Source organism: Monodon monoceros, unplaced genomic scaffold (genome assembly GCF_005190385.1).
Source record: "Monodon monoceros isolate NGI ecotype Baffin Bay Population unplaced genomic scaffold, NGI_Narwhal_1 Super_Scaffold_3, whole genome shotgun sequence".
In the NCBI taxonomy this organism is placed as follows: domain Eukaryota; kingdom Metazoa; phylum Chordata; class Mammalia; order Artiodactyla; family Monodontidae; genus Monodon; species Monodon monoceros.
In genome coordinates, this window is record NW_021703780.1 from 100,467,080 (window position 1) to 100,483,932 (window position 16,853).

At 55.1% G+C, this 16,853-nt stretch overlaps 1 protein-coding gene and 1 long non-coding RNA gene across 2 annotated transcripts in view; one reads left to right on the forward strand and one right to left on the reverse strand.

Annotated features, from left to right (window-relative positions):
• The window catches only part of EFCC1 (EF-hand and coiled-coil domain containing 1), a 32,983-nt gene that overhangs the window by 1,761 nt on the left and 14,369 nt on the right, over window positions 1-16,853 (forward strand). The window contains exon 2 of the mRNA XM_029244276.1: window positions 336-622. Coding sequence (XP_029100109.1) covers window positions 336-622 — 287 coding nt within the window. The remainder of the gene's footprint in view (window positions 1-335; window positions 623-16,853) is intronic.
• LOC114908043 lies at window positions 6,549-9,511 on the reverse strand. Its single transcript, XR_003796840.1, has 3 exons — window positions 8,292-9,511; window positions 7,868-8,049; window positions 6,549-6,707 (listed from the first exon to the last, which is right to left on the reverse strand). It is a non-coding gene; the product is annotated as an uncharacterized LOC114908043 (long non-coding RNA).

Here is a 16,853-nt window from a genome sequence, read left to right on the forward strand (position 1 = left end):
CCAGTCTAGGGCGTGGAGGAGCACGAGGGAGCGGCGTGCCCTGAGGGCCGGAGGTGGACAGAGAAGAGTGCAGGCGTTTGGGACTCACTGGAACTGTGCAAACAACAGAATATGGGCTTTGTGCCTCAGTGGCCCGCATCCATTAAAAGGGAGTGACATGAGCTCCCGCCTCGGTAGAGTTAGGGCGAGGGTTAAATGAGTTCAGATGGGCCCAGGGCGGCGAGCACGAGCGCGAGAAACGTGCCGGGTTGCTCTGCTCACGCGCCCTGGGCCGGGTGGGGTCTGGCGCGAGGCGCGAGGCGCTCACCGCCTGCCCTGCTGCCCTGTTCCGGCAGGTCGGCCTCTGGAAGAGCCAGGCGGGCGCCCAGGAGGCGGCGCACGGCGGGCCCGAGGCGGCGGCGGCGCGGGAGCTACGGCAGGCGCGGGGCGCGCTGACGGCAGCCGAGGCCCGCGCGGGGCACCTGCGCCGGGGCCAGGCCGAGGTGCGGCGGCGCGCGGAGGAGGCCCGGCAGGCAGTGCTGCGCAGCCTGGCGCGCGTGCGCGAGCTCGAGGCGCTGGCGCGGCAGGTGCCCGGCCTGCAGCGCTGGGTGCGGCGGCTGGAGGGCGAGCTGCGGCGCTACAGGTGAGCCGGCGGCCCGGGTGCCCCAGATCAGCTCCCGTTCTCCTGAACCTCAGGTGCGCTTTCCTCCCCTCAACTCGTCCCCGTGTTGTTCACGTCTTCAGGTATTCACCCACCCATCCATCCGTGGGCCTGTTCACCCATAAAGCCCCTCCATTTGCCTATTCGCTGGGGGTAATAGGATATATTTGCTCTTATTTGTTCTTTGATCCGTGCAATAACAAAGATGCTAACAGCTAACACCTACCGAGCACCTAAGGTGTGCCAGGCTCTGAGCCAAGCACTTAACCTCACTGAGTCCTCACAGCCACCGGACCTGTGAGGTAGGTACCGTTATGTCCCCATTCTCCAGGTGAGGAAACAGATGCGCAGTGATCCCTTGTGCTAGCTCCACCAGGGTAGGAAGCTGGGCTCGGGACCAAGGTTCAAGTCCTGGCAGGGCCTCTGACAGATGTGTGACTTTGGGCAAGTCATGGCCCCCCTCGGAGTCCCTGTTTCCTCTTGGATGGAACAGAGCTTGGGGCCCCTGCCTTCCAGGGAGGCTGTGAAGAGGCAGTGAGGCCCTGCCTGGCTCACTTAGGTACTCGGTAAACAGAGCTCCCTCCCTTTCAAATCACAAGGCACCCGGCCTGCCTGCCTTCCACATTTACTGAGCACCAGCTCTGCACAGGGACTATGCCAGCCACAGGGGGTGTCATTCTGAACAAGACATTCCGCAGTCCTCACCCTGAGCAGCACTCGTGAGCGTGTGAGGTCCCCACGTGAGCAAACGTGTGGCAACAGCGGGCTGCCTGCTGTCAGGGAGAGCAGGGCCCTCGTCGCGCCTACCGCAGGCTCAGCCAGCACCTGCACACCTGACCCGGGAGTGGAGTGCTGAGGGTGGGACGTTACCTGGAGAGATGGGCCAGGGAGGGGGAGGGGGGAGAGCGTGCTAGAAAACAGGAACAGCGTGGGCCAAGCGCAGAGGCAGGAGGGGCCTTGGCCCGGTCCAGCAGCTAAAACAGCAGCTGGAGGGGTAGAGCTGGAGAGGCAGGCCAAGGCCAGGCCAACCCCAATGGCTGTGACGAGGTCTTCGGCCTTTCCCTCAAGAGAGAGCATGAAGCCATGGGAAAGTTCTAGCAAGGGGGCGACAGGAACAGACTTGCACTGCAAAAAAATCACCCTGGCTACAGTTGTGACAAAGAGATGGAAGGAGAGGGGAAGGGCAGAAGACAGCGGGAGCCGGGCAAGAGGCTGCCGTCCGACTTCAGCCCGAAAGGCAGGCGGTCTGGCCCGGACTGGTGGGCAGGGCAGCCAGAAGGGGTGGCTCTGAACCTAGTTCCTCATCTGGGGGACCATGTCCTTGACTTCTGAGGTGCTCCCAGCGGGGAGACGAGGACGCACCACGGTGGAGAGAGGAGGCCGGCTCTGGGCTAGCCTTCTGCAGCTCCAAATGTCTGGATAGTCACTTCCTGTTTGCGTAGCTGATCGGCCAAAGAGCAGGGCCCGTTGGCTCGAGGCCCGTATCCCGCCTTGGAACTTTCTCCAAGAGGAGAAATAAAGGGTCTCTTCTTTCTTTTGCTCTAAAGTAATTGTCACAGCATGATTGTAAAAATAACTCCAAACATTGGGATAGCTCTTTACAGGAGAAAAAGTGGATCCATACTCAACGCAGTATTTAATCCTCACAAGGACTGTTCAAGGGAGAGGTTTTATCCCCATCTTACAGGTTGTGGGAAGTGAGGCTCTGAGAAGTTAAGTGACGTACCCAAGGCCACACAGCCAGAAAGTGGAAAAGGAAGGTCTGTCTGCCCCCACAGCCTGTGTTCTTTCTGTCTTTCCACTTTACCTTTTTTGTTGCTGACTCATGGTTACAAGACGGCTGCTGCACCTCCAGGCCTCATGTCTGCTGTCCAGGCATAAGAAGGACCAGTGATATTGGGGTGGGAAGGATTTTCTTCTAGTGAGCTTTGCCTTCGTATTCAGGGAGAGGCTCCCCCACCTTCTCCCGCCAGAACTTGTACCTCCATCAACTTGGCCAGAACTGCGTCACGTTGCTGCCCCTACCTGCAAGAGGGTCTGGTGATGTTGATGCCCCGAACAAACCTGAGTCTCTCTTAGGAAGGAAAAAGGGAGCAGATATGCAGAGGCTCCAAAGGAGATGCCCAGTGAATGAGGAAACCAAGGACCAGAGAGTGACCTTCACACGGTGATTAGGGGATGGTTGCCACTTGCTTCCCTGTCCCTAAACCTCACCCAGCCCCAGAAGCAAACCTCCTCTCCCCGTTTTCTGTAGTCAGAGCTTGCAGGTTTGTGGGCTGACTTGCCCCCAAAGCTCTCCCTCTTTGGAGAAAGGAAAGCGGAGGGGATAGGACAGTTGAGAACACTAGTCACGTAGCCAAGCTTGATGGATGCAGAACTCAGCTGGGCTTCCCAGCCCTAAATCAAACCTCCTTCCCCTTCTCTGCCACCTCCTCAAGGGCAATCTCAGCAACTCTCTTCCTCATTGCTCAGACCTCTATTTAGTTCTTTCTCAAACCTGCACCTTCTTTTCCCTCCCACTGAGTCCTTTGCTGTGGGTTCTACCCAGTCCTTTCCCTGTTTCTCAGGTAAACCTCCTCCTGTCACGTCTCTTTGGGGGTGCTGTAACCCCGAGCTTGCCCAGCTCTTCCCGTCGTGATGATGAGTTCCCAGTGTGCTCTGTGGTTGCTGCCCATGAGCCTAGCTTTAGGAGAAGCCGGGATCCTGGAGGGTCCCCCTGATCTCCAGGGTCATGGAGCTCGCCCTCTGCCTCAACCAGGGCCTGATTCTGGGCTGGTTTCTAAATGCGTTTCCTAGCTCAGAGTTTCTCACTACACAGGCGGGGAGAAGTTGAGCTCCACTCCTTAGGATAACATCCCAAGGTCAGTCAGCAGGGTTTTCCTCGCCTCTGTCTGTGGATGAGACGGCCCTGGATGACCCCGGGCTTCATGCAGCGGCCTCCCTGTCTTCACTCAGCACGCAGGGTCTCCTGCCCCTTCCCCACTTGGGCGTCAGAACCCAAGTCCTGACCCCTCAGGGGCAATTCAGCTCCATCTCCTGTTCCCACACAAGCTGGGCATCTTACCTTTTTGTTTTTGACCTTGACTGGATTATTTTAAATGGTTATATTCTATCCAGCACTTCTGTGTGTTTGTACATAGAAAGAGAGCTTCCCATAGCACCTCAATCCACCATCCTGACCAGGAACCTAAGAGAACAGACAGTAAATATTTAAGCCATTGGAAACGCTCATGTATTCGTTCCACGTTTTCTAAGCACCTTCTATGGACAAAGCCCTGTGCGGATACCTGGGTACACAGAACTGCTACAGGCATGCCCACTGCCCTCTGAGGGTCTCCTGGGCCCGAGTGGAACGGGCCATGAACACACATGTTGGGACACAAACATGCTTTGTGCAGAGGGGCCCCAAGAGAGCAACTGCTGCTTTCAGAACCACGGGAGTCCTGGATCAGATACAAGTATTCCACATGTCAACGTGACCTGCAGCCTCCTGGAGCTGGGCAAAGACCCTGGGCTCACCCAGCCAGCCCAGTCTGCGGAGGATTACCCGGTCCACCACAACCCCATCAGCTTCTGCTTCCACCTCGCCCCAGATGGGAGACTCAACTCCTCCAAATCGCACAAGAGAGTCCCTCCTCCCGGCACATTTGTGAGCATAGTAACCCTGACAGATGATCCAGAGGGGAAGACGCGGATTACGTTGCAATGATGCAAATAGTTTCAAAGGGAATATGTGACGTCACGACTTACACAGTGTCATTTAACCTCTGCCCCCATCCATCTAGAGTGTTTCCCTGTCACTTCTCCCAAACTACACCCAAACCCTCTCCACCTTTCTCTCCTGTTTTCTCTTTCTTCCTATCAGCCAGGTCTCTTAGATGAGTACCAGAAAGCCTGACTCAAACTGACTTGCTTAAAAAAGCTGGCTCTCAGTAAAGTTTAAGCATGTCCAGCTTCAGGCATGGCTGGATCCAGGTACTCAAACAATGTCACCAGGATATGGAAGCTGTGCTTCTCTCTCAGGCAAGTTCTCTCCCCTGGTAGCCTCTGGGGCACTTACATCTCGAAAGGTCACCTCTTGTCTGAGCTATCCCACTGGAGTGCCAGGCTGAGCCTCAATGGACAAACCTGGAAACATGTTCATCCCAGAACCCATCAGGGGGCCAGGATGATTGGATGCTCTGACTGACCAAACTTGAGTCACTTACCCACCAAACATATACAAACCCACAGCCAACCCTGTCGAACTCTGAGACTGAGATCCTCCCAGGAGAATCACGGGAGCACGTATCCCAGGCGTGTTAAATAACACACACCCCTGCCTTTGCTCCTCTCGGGAAGCCACAGCCCAAATCCCCTTTCTTGTCTCGGGAACAGCCCACCTGTGGCAACTGGAGAATCTGAGTGGAGGCCCCGGAAGGAAGCCTGCTTAAACGCAGGACAGGCTTGTTTCAGAGTCAGCTCTCCCAGGCTGCTGAACGTTTTGGGGTAGCTGGGGGCACTCTGCACCGTCACCAACCTTTCCTGTCTCAGTGCTTCAGAACCTGCTGGGAGGATGGGCCAAAAGGATCCAGATTACTGGCCTCCTGGCCCAGCCCGTGAGCCCTCCTAGGGAAGTACGATGTCTTGACGTTGTTTGGCCCAGCACCAGGCCCAGGGCTCCCAGTAAGATGGTGAATGAACAAGTGAACGGACCAACAAGCATATGGATGGATGCAGCCTCAAAAACGTCTTGGCAGAAAGGGCATGGGCGTGCAGGAGTCAAGCACCAGGCGAGCCCTGAGTGGTCCAATGGCCTGATCCTGCTTCGAGGGGAACCATCCTCCACCCGGTGACTAGATTCTCTTGAAGCCCCGTGTCTCAGCCATTTCTCTGCCCTGCCGCCCCTTGCTCTGCGCCACGGAGGAGAAGCTGGGCCTTTAAGACACCTGGGCAGCTGCCTGGGGCCAGCACTGCTGGGCAGGGGCTGGGCTCCAATGCCCAGAAGACAGAAAAGCTAGCTCAGTTGGAGCCGGAGGAGGGGCCGCCTCTGTGGCTTTGTGTCTTGTCTGGGAAGGATGAAAAGGCTGGGATGGATGGGGGGGAGGGAGGCGTAGGGCAGCTCACTGGGCCGGCCACCATGCTGAGGACACAAAGATGAGGCCTTGGAGGGCCACCTCTTTTCTTCCGCCCCAGTGCAGCAGCCCGGCCTGATGGGGGGTGGGTGCAGAGTCAGTGGGTCAGGAGGGAAGCAGACGGGCGGGGGGCGCCATCTGGAGCTGGGGGGCTGCTGGCTGTGGATTCCTTTATCCTTAGAAGTGAGCGTGTGGGTGGCCGCTAGTGGGAATTGAGGCCTTTGTCCAGGGGACAATACCCCGGACTCACAAAGGGACACTGCTGGCCCAGCACCTGCTGCAGGCCCACCCGGGGCCGTTGAGATGCAGAGGGGGGCTCGGTGGGTGGAGGGCCAAGCTCGGGAGGCCCAGCCCAACCTGGGCTTGAATCCCAGCTTTTCCAGATCTTTATGGTGGGACCTTGAGCTGGCCCCTCCCCCTGTGCCTCAGTTACCTCATCTGTGAAGTGGGGTGGGGCCCTGTTGCCCTGGACGTGTGTGTTCAGTGATGTGGGGGCAGGGAGGTGCAGGCTGAGCAGGCAGCTCTGGGCTCTGACCTGCCTCAGTCTTTTTTTTTTTTAAATAAATTTATTTATTTATTTACTGTCTCCTGCTGCGTTGGGTCTTCGTTGCTGCGTGTGGGCTTTCTCTAGTTGCGGCGAGCGGGGGCTACTCTTTGTTGCGGTGCACGGGCTTCTCATTGCAGTGGCTTCTCTTGTTGCGGAGCATGGGCTCTAGGCGCACAGGCTTCAGTAGTTGTGGGACATGGGCTCAGTAGTTGTGGCTTGCGGGCTCTAGAGCGCAGGCTCAGTAGTTGTGGCGCACAGGCCCAGCCGCTCGGTGGCATGTGGGATCTTGCCGGACCAGGGCTCAAACCCGTGTCCCCTGCGTTGGCAGGTGGATTCTTAACCACTGTGCCACCAGGGGAGCCCATGTCTCAGTCATTTTTGCTTCTGTGAGCCTCCTTTTCCTCATCTGTAAAATAAAGGTGACAAGAATAATAATGATTATTATATTCACCTCATAGGGAATTTGAAGATAAAGTGCTAATATGTACAAAGCACTTAGAATAACGCTTAGCCTTGAGAAAACTCTCGATGAATGCTGGAGATTATTATTTTATTTCTCCCTTATCACAGTACCCCCCATAAACAGTAATGGTAGTGGTCGTTGGTGTTGCTGATATGAACAGAGTCTGGCCCCAGAGAACCCTATGTGTGTGGCGACCACCACAAGGAGTGGACAGTGTCAGCTGAGTGTCAGGGTCCTACCGGAATTGCACAGTGTGGGCAAGCACAGGACCCTGACCCCAGCGTGAGTGACGATGGCTAGGGCATCTCTCGGGGGAATGCCATCATCCGAGCTGGGTGTTGAAGGATGAGTAGGAGTTTTCTGAGGTATCGCAGATTCAGGTTGCCGTGAGTGCAAAGGCTTGGAGGTGTGAAGGCCTTGGTGCCTCTTGGGAACAGGGAGACATATTGTGGCTGGCGGGTTTGAGGTGGAAAGTGGCAGGAAAGGAAGCTGGAAGGGCAGGCGAGGATGGCGAAGGGCCCTGAGCACCAGGCTGAGGCACGAGGCCTTCACCCCAGAGAACGAGGGAGACAGAGAAGGGCTTGAAACAGAAGTGAAGTGATCACTTTGAGCTTCAGAGCAATGCTTCAGGCTGCCTCTGAAGGACAAATGGGCAGGAGGGGAGGTGAGAGGCAAGGAGGCTGGTGAGGAGACCATTTCTGGGTCCAGCGCCTGAGAAGAGACGGACCACCAGCCCCACACCTGGAGGCCTTACCTGGAGCTGGGCAGAGCCTCAACCTGCCATTCTCCATCCTAGGTCAGAGACCTCCTCAGGGACAGCACCTTGGGATTTGCAGGGTGAAACAGGCACTAGAGCCACAGGCAGCAGCCAGGTTGACAAGGGGGACCTACCTCTGGGTGGAGGAGCCAGCAAGGGGTCACCCAGAGCCAGCCGTGGTGTCCTCACCTCGTGCTGGGTTGGGGAGAGCAAACACGAGTGGCTTTCACCCTAGCGTTAACAGAGCACTCCGATGTGTCGTGGGCACGTTATGCGCTGCAGGCTGGATGGTGAGCCAGGACCTCAGGGGTCAGTGGGAGTGAGAACCGTGCCTCGAGAATCTTACCTGGCCACGTTCACAGTCACGGACCCCCAGGAGCCCAGTTCAGCAAAGGATCCCACTGCGTACAGGCTGAGGAGGGGGATGTCAGGTGACTGTGGTTCCTCCTGAGTCCTCAGGGTCCGGCCGGGACACAGGAAGCCTTCGATGGGGGATTACCGGACCTTTTATCCCCCTGCTACATCACCCTGAAATTGCAGCCAGAGTTTGCTAAGAAGCCACACCGCCTGGACCTAAACTCAAGTCCCACCTACAATTTCTCACTGCATCCCCGACACCTCTAGCTCCACTGGCCACAGGTTACCCACTACGGCCAGCATGGCACGTGGGCGGTCACACCACACCTGCGTAAAGATGACCTTCCAGGGGCAGCTGGGAAGACATCTCTAGCGGTGGGGATGCCCTTCAGCCGAAAGTTACAGGAACTCACCTAACAGTGCTTGGAACACGCTGGGGTTTGGGTTTCATTGTCTGCTCCTGACCAGAAGCCCGGGGCGGGCTCTGTGATGAGTCTTTGCGATGTGCCTCAGACACATGGCCTCCACAACGCTATTAAAGGCAGAAAGCACGGGACATCTGTTCGTTTCTATCCGGAAAAGCAAGGCCTGCCCAGAAGCCACAAGTGCACGTCTGTGTGAGCCCAACAGCCAGGGCGGGGCCCCAGAGGGCAGCGGAGCCGGGGAATGAGTACAGGCAGTGAGGGGGGAGGAGCCGGGGACCACCTGTTGAGTTGTTCGATGGATAGAGTCCCTCCCTGAGGTGATCTGGCCAAGGTCACCCAGGCAGTCAGGGCATAGCCCAGGCTGGACTCAGTCCTCAAGGGCCCAAGAGTCCTGGGCTCTCGCGCTGCTTCCCTCGGGGCTCGGGAACAGGCCTCGGCTCTGTGCCTTCGAGGTTAGTTGGGGATGCTCTGAGACCCTACGTTTGCGAGCCCTGCTTTCCCAGTTCCGAGCCAGGCGGGTGGCCTCAGGCACACAGACAGGTGACAAGAGGACCACGATATCGGTTTCCCAGGTCAGGGGCAGCCGCACAGGACCCGGGGTGTCCTGAAGTGCAGACCACTCAGTCGCCTTTGGCCACTGCCTGCTTTATCCATCTTCTTTGGTGCCTTGACACTTCTTGAGAGGCTCTGACTCTACCTGTTTTTGCCTCCGTTTGCTCATCTGGAAAATGAGGTTAGTTTCAGTGCCTACGTCATAGGCAGGACTTAAACGAGATAACGTGTAAAAAGCACTTCGACTTGTGCCTGGCACACAGTAAGTAGTCCACCAATTTCATTGTCATCAGTTGGCACTTAGCTGCAGGGAGCAGACTTTAAATCCCGTGCCACCGGCACTGTCCATCCATCCCGAACCTCTGCTTGTCCCTGCTCGGTTTCACGCACTCCGGCTCCACATGGGAGGGGACAGGCTGCAGTGACCCCAGATCCGTAACTTTCCAAATTCAGTGACCTGCATACTGCTTCCCAGCACCTGCAGATAAAGTCTCAGGGAAGAACGCTGCCCAGCCCAGCCTGGGTGACAGGCCACGTCTAGGCCATCACTGTGGCCAGGGCGCTAGGATACGCCAGCCAGCCAGAACTAGGACACACACTCAACCCTGTGGTCTGGGAGAGGTGGATACTAGTTAGGGGGCGGGACAGTTCCTGAAAGCAAAGTGGGTGCTGTTATCAGGAGACAGGAGGAGGATGCCATGAGACAAAACCAACAAACTCCACCTCGTGACCTTCCTCTTAGAAGTGAGAATCCAAGACTAGTGAAGGCTGCAGTGTGGCACCAAGCAAAGGGAAGATGAAAAAGTGGATGCTTGGGCCTCCGAGCCCAGGATTAGCACCAATCCTTCTATTGGGGTAACCCAATAGAATGAGCATTTCTTTCCCAGTAGTTCCAAGGAAATCCTTAGGTTAACTCTTGATTATCCTGACATGGGTCACGCCCATCCCTGAACCAATCAGTGGTACCAGGGATGCTGGAATATGCTGACTGGCTAAGTTGGCGGGGTGTCATGTGACTACTCTGGACCAATCACTGCCACTCTGGTTCACAGGACCTGGGTCTCACGGATGGATTGAAGGGGAGGTGGCTTCTGCAAAGAACAGCAGCCCCTCTCGACTGGGAGCTCCTGTGGGCAGCAATGGCGCCCAATGCCCCTCCTTTCTGCCCCTGCGGCCATTGCTGGGCAGAGGGCCTGGCCCAGAAAGGCAGGTGTTTCCTCCTGACCGGGCAGGTGCACGGACCATGGGAAACGCCTGAGGCTCCCATCACCTGCCCTGAATCCTCCTGAGAGGACAGGGGTGACTTAGAGAAGGCTGGAGCCACCGACATCAGAGACCCTGAAGCGGGGAGGGGACAGAGATTCTCTGTGGGGTCTCTTCACAATTTTCTGTCAGAATTAACCACTGACTGTTCTTTATCCAACCACATTTTGTCACATGCCCAGAGTGCCGTGCTGCCCCGGGTCCAAGGGAAACAGCCATGAACGAGGCAAAGTCCCTGCCCTCGTGGGGCTGACGTCCTGGGGGGAGACCGCTGACCAATAGGTGACAGTACACGGGATGAATAAGGGGAGGCCGCGGTGGAGGTGGCTGCTTTGCTACAGTGTGTTAGTGGCAGTGTATTAGTCAGCTCGGGCTGCGTGACAAATACCACGGTCTGGGTGGCATCGACCACAGATGGGCACCGTCTCGCAGTTCTGGAGGCCGGAAGTCCAAGATCAAGGTGTGGGCAGCAGTGGTTTCCCCTGAGGCCTCTCTCCTTGGCCTGGAGACGGCCGTCTCTTCCCTGCGTCCTCACACAGTCATTCCTCCGTGCATGTCTGTGTCCTAACCTCCTCTTGTTACAAGGAGACCAGTCACGTTGGATGAGGGCCACCCTAGGACCTCATTTTTACTTAATCACCTCTTTAAAGGCCCCGTCTCCAAATACAGTAATACAGTCACATCCTGCGATACCTGGGCTGAGGGCCTCCTTGCCATGACCGTGGCCCTGAGGGATGGGGCCCCCACTCTGGCCCCAGCTTCCTCCACTCTGCCCGCTGTGCACCCCTCCAGCCATGTTGACGTCTCTTCTCCTTGAACCCCAAACCCCTCCCTGGTCCACTTCAGGCACAGGGTTCCCCGACTGCTCCCAGGCAGCTTCTGACTAATTCGCATCCACCCAGCTGTCTTGGCTACATCCCATGACATCTTCAGAGGCCGCGGCCCGGCCAGCCTGCTCCCCTGTCATCTCTCACAGTCCCTGGCCTTTCCATCCTCCATTTATTTTTGTTGTGACTTCACCGGGGTCCATGTCGCCCAGCGGAAGGGAGGCTCCAGGAGGTCGGGCCGTTCTGGTAAGTACAGTGTCTCCAGCACACAATTCATCTGTGGGATGAACTGCAGAGCCAGATTAGCAGCTCGGACTGTGGGGGGCCTGCTCAGACACCCCCTTGCACCCACCCCGCAGTAGAGGCGGTGCCCTGCATTCAGGTAGGGACCAGAAACGAGCAACAGTCAGAAAGGCTTCCCAGGCCCCGAGGCCTGTCTGCACACTCCCCTCTTCAGGATTTATTTTCGGCTCTTCCTCCAAGGCCCCCCCCCAAGCTCTTCTTCCTACTGTTGTTCTTTTGTTTTCACACACCCGTCTCTGTTTCCTGCGAGCCTTCACTCAGGAAACGCCACACAGCAAAGGCAGCCGGTGTGCGAGCCTCCAGGACCTCTGGCTGCCTGGCGACCCCACTCCTGGCCAGCCCTGGCCAGGCCCTGCATGTCCTGTCTGCCCTGCAGCTTCCCAAAGCTCGGGGGCTACTGGGTGTCAGAGGGTTGAATGCAGAGAGGGAAGCAAATGAGAGTAACGTCTTCTATCCATTTCAGAAAAGGCTGAATGCAGGGGTGTGATGGTCTCTGGCTGGGTCACCTTGCTGAGTTACTTGGTTCCAGCCCAAGTCGTTCAAGCACTAACCTACGGTTGCCTTGAGGCATTTTACACATGAATTAAAGTCTTTAACCAGTTGACTCTGAGTAAGGGAGATGATCCTGGTTAATCTGGGTGAGCCCCATTTAATCACTTGCTAGACCTTAAAGCAAGGGTGAGGGCTTCCCTGAAACCAAGAGGTTCTGCCTGTGGACACAGTTTCTGCTGTGCCCAAGGGTCTAGGCCGCCTGTGCGCTCCCCTGCCTCTGGATTTCAGACTCGCTGAGCACAGAGGCCACTTCCTGGTTACAAAGCTCTTGAGACAGCACTGTAGCTATAGACGTGGATGTAGATGGGCATCCCCTACTGGCCCCACTTCTCTGGTTGAACCCTGACTCAACCAGGGGTTGAGGCAGGAGGGAACAGGGGCCAGCATTTCTGTGCACCTGTGGTTATGATGCACTGCACTAACGACTTCACATACACAACCTCATTTAACCCCCAAGCAGTGCTGTGAAGTGTTCATCAGTGACAGTGCTTTAGGCTGCAAGTAACAGAAAACTCAACTCACAATGGATTAAACCACAGGGACATTGATAATCCTGCATGAGAAGTCCAGGGGACAGCAGCTCAGTGATGTTTGCAAGGACCCAATTCTCCATCTTCCGACTCTTAGCCTGTCATCTTGGCCTATCAGCAAAGGCCCCTCATGGTCACAAGATAGCTGCCATGGCCCAGGCATCACTGCCACATCCAGAGACAGACAAATAACTTCCTTCTTCAACTTCTCTGTTCCCAGAGACCCTCCTGGAAGACCTCCCCTCATCTCTCATTGGCCAGGATCACATCACATGCCTGTTCCTCAACCAATCCTTGGCAAAAGGGAGGAATAATCATGATCAGCTTAAACCAATCAGATCTCCTGTCTGGAAGCACTTGGCCACTCAGTGCCTGACGGAACAATTGAGATTGTGCCAACAAGACAGATGGGGTGTGATTGTTTGGGTGGTTGTATTTGGTTCCTAGCAACCATAACAAATTACCACAAACGGAGGCACTCAAAACAACATCCACTTATGATCTCACATTCTGCAGGCCAGAAGTCCAGGCAGGCTCGCCCGGGTTCTCTGCCTAGGCTCCCACAAGGCTGAAATTAAGGTGCTGTTGACCTTGGGCTGAGGGGAAGAATCTGTTTCCAAGCTCACCCAGGGGTTGACAGAATTCAGATCCTTGTGGTTGTAGGACTGAGATCCCCATCCCTTGCTGACTGTCAGCAGGGGTCGCTCTCCACATGCCATCTCCTGTGTCCCTGTTCATCCTCCAACCAGCAACGACCCAAGTCCTTCTCACACTTCACATTTCCCTAACTTCTTCTTCTGCACCAGCCAAGAAAGTTCTCTGCTTTTAAAGGGACACGTGTGATGAGGTGACACAGCTTAAGGTCAGCTGTTCCATATAACATAACACCATCCCAGCAGTGATACCTCACCACATTCACAGGCTGCAGGAATTAGGGTGGGGGATCTTGGGGGGTCATTCCTAGAAATTCTGCTCCTGCACCAGCTGGGTCTGCCCTCCCTTGCTTTCTGCCCAAGCCTGGCCCTCCAAGCTGCCCATCGACTCTGTTAGCTCCTGGGTGTCCTGCCCACCAATTCCTTTCCTGCTTCAGTGATGGTTTCTGTTGTTGCAACCATGAACCACTGGCTTGGGTACAGCCTCGAACAACTCACTTCTCCTTTCTTTCCAATGAAGTGTCTGTCCTGCTGTGGCAGCACCATGGCTACTGTGCGGGCGGGCAGAATTTCTAGGAATGACCCCGGAGATCCCACACCCTAATCCCTGCAGCCTGTGAATGTGGTGAGAACAAGGTATCTCCATGGGAGCAATATCTCCCCCAGAGACATTCTGGAAATTTGTGGGGAGGGACTGTTTGTTTCAGTGACTAGGAGGACGGTGCTGCCAGCACTTGGGGGTGGATTCCAGGGATACAGGCCTCCAGGTAGGCCCTGTACAACCCACCAGGACTGCCTTGTACCCCACATGACTTCCAAACGCCCTGCTGTGTGTTCGTTCTGCGAAAAACTTGCTTTCACTGCAATTATCTGAGCCTAGGTCCTAAGTCTGCTTTCCATACAAACACAGTTTTTTTGCACAGGTTTAATATGCAAAGAATTTTGCAAGAATGCAATGCAGTGTGAGTTGAGGGAAGGTTATACTTTGACTTGTTTGGAATTTTCCAAGGGTGGCTCATCATTGCATAACCACATCACAGATGATAGCAACATTTGTGAAGCTTTACCAGCTGGTAAGGAGTTCCTGTGTCCACTGGCATTCATTACTCTGCGTCCCAGGGAGTCTGCATATCTGTCTATCTGTCTGTCCATCTGTCCCTCCACCATCTATCTGAATATCTTTCCCTAGTCCTTATTTCAAAATGTCAACTATAGGGAAAGAGTGTCAACAACATTCCACTGAACATTACCTTACCTCTCTCAAATTCAAACTTAGCCATTATAGTTTTAAGCATCTGAAATTTTCTTTGTATCTGAGCATTTACTTATTGAAATGTATGTTATAAAATTCCTTTCTCCTTTAAATCACAAGGCATCACATTAATTTCTTCAAAGCATATGTAAAGACAGGGTCTATTAGCTCATTTAGGGATAGCACAGGAATGTTATAAAAAGAGGGTGTCAGTATGTTAGCGGTGGGGTCCTCTGCTGTGCAGGGGATAGAACGAGTGGCTGAGGGACGGGGCAAGAGCTTGGCTCCGACAGTGCCCACAGCTTATGACGTGCTGCTGTCCAAGCATTTGCCAAATTTCAGACACTCTCCCAGGAGCTGTGTCACCTTTAACCATATCTGCAGAGCACCCGTACTGTTATCCTTTAGTTACTATTTTTCCTTAAATCATCTCACTCTTTTTACTTAATTTAAAAGGAAGTTTTATCACTGTCATAAACATAAAACTAAAATGGTTCATTAATTGTCTTTAGTACCCATTATACTAAATACTTAACTATTACACACACACACACACACACACACACACACACACACACACACACCTGTTCATCCGAGTGCCACCTAAAATCCCCTTGAATACTAAACGGAGGCAGGAACTCCCCGTGTTTAAAAGTACCGTTATTTCTTTTCATCTTCATGGGACCCCAGGGCCCATCAGTGTTTACTGGTGAATGAAGAGAGGATTGAGATGGAGGCCGGGGGGCAGGGGCAGTTGCGGAGCGTCACATCGCAAAGCCACGGTCCTGTGGGGTGGAACCCAGATTAGGCAGCTCCCGAGAACCCCCCTTTGCACCGCAGAACCAAGGGAGGCTCTGTCCGTCGGAGGCCCGGAGCTGGGCGTGAGCTGCCAGGGCTGGAAGGAGTAGAGGGGAACATCTGGCCCTTGTCAGATCGTGTTGGCTGCCGGGCTCCAGCAGGAAGAAGGCGTCAGAGGGAGGCTCACTCGGGGCTCAGGGCGGCACGCAGAGGTACGCAGCTGGAGGGAACGCCCTGCTGGCACAAGGACGTGGTCTGTCCGGGCGTGAGGGGACCGTGGACTGCCGCGGGCCCGCCTCTCCCCAGGAGGGCCTGCAGCTGAGAGGGAGGTGCTCCGCTGTGCCTGTGGGGTGACAGGTGTCTCTGCAGGTCCCCCAGCCCCTCCGTGCCCCCAGAGGAGAGTGGCCTGAGGTGGGCAGGGGGTGGACGTGGGGTCACAGGCCAGCGAGGGCCTCTGCCGGCCTTTGCGGTCCTGGTTGTCTCAGGTCCTGGACTGACCTGGTGAATCTCTAACTCCCCTTAGCCAACTCTCTTTTTAACAAAGAAAGAACAGCCTGAAAACAGGATCTAGCTAGAACTGGCTGTTTTGTTGTCCTTGTTTTTCTGGTTACCTTCTATTTATGGCAAGAGACAGTGGCTTTTTACTCTTGGTGATAATGTTTCCTATGAAAGGAAATCTGTATTAGTCAACAATAGGGCCAGTGACCCAAAATGCCTGCAGTTTGGGAAGGTCTTCCTCACGCTCTCACCTGGAGGGTCCACCCCTCTGTCAGCCCCCATCCATGGGGCTCGGCAGTGATGGGGATGGGACTTGCCCCTGGTCTGTGGCTGCAAAGCTAGCGCTCTCCTGTCCTTCTGGAACAATCCAAGAACAGAGGGACGGGAGGAGCTGGAATCCCCCCCGGGGCGCTGGTCTTGTCCTCGCCTGACCTGCCCTCCCGCTAGTCATGTGAACTGCTGCCAATGGTGTCATTCATCCGTTCCCGCATTCATCGTTCAACAAACCTTGACGGGCCACTCTGTCCTGTGCTGGCTGCCCTCCAGGAAACGCCGTCTGATGGGGGAAACACAGCACAACAGCTGCTGGAGACCGTGGGAGCTCAGGGCATCCAGGTAGGGAGGCAAGTTCTGAAAGGAAGCCACATTTGTGTCGGGGACCCGGCAGGTGGGTGGTTGAAGGACCAGCAGGGTTTTCCAGGCAGAACTAGCTCGGGATGGGTACACACTGCAGCTCGAGGGATCTGCGTGGTCTCAGCAAGCTTCCCCAGCTCTGGACATCAGTTTTCTCATCTGTGAAATGGTAGGAATGAGAATAAGTTTTTCTTAGGGCTGCTGGGAGGAATAGATGACTTTTTTCATTAAAACACTCAGCACGTACATACTATCTATAAAATAAATAGGTAAGCAACAAGGACCTACTGTAGAGCACAGGGAACCTCTACTCAGTATCTTGTAATAACCTATGCAGGAAAAGAATCTGAAAAAGAATGTGTGTGTGTGTGTGTGTGTGTGTGTGTATACATACACACACACACAAGTATAATTGAATCACTTTGCGGTACACTTGAAACTAACATAACGTAATTTAACTATACTTCAATTTTAAAAAATTAATTCTGTATATATAAGGGAAAAAAACAGAGCAGCGTCTGGCACACAGTAAGGTGCTGGCCATGGTCATCACGTGCAAGGACCTAGAGGGCAACGCGCCGGAAGGTCAGTGGGTCTGGCTCTGCCATGCCCAGGCGGCACCAGCAGCCGTGAGCTGGAGGGCTGGGCCGGGTCAGACCGTGAAGGACCCTCGAGGTAGTGTTAAGGAC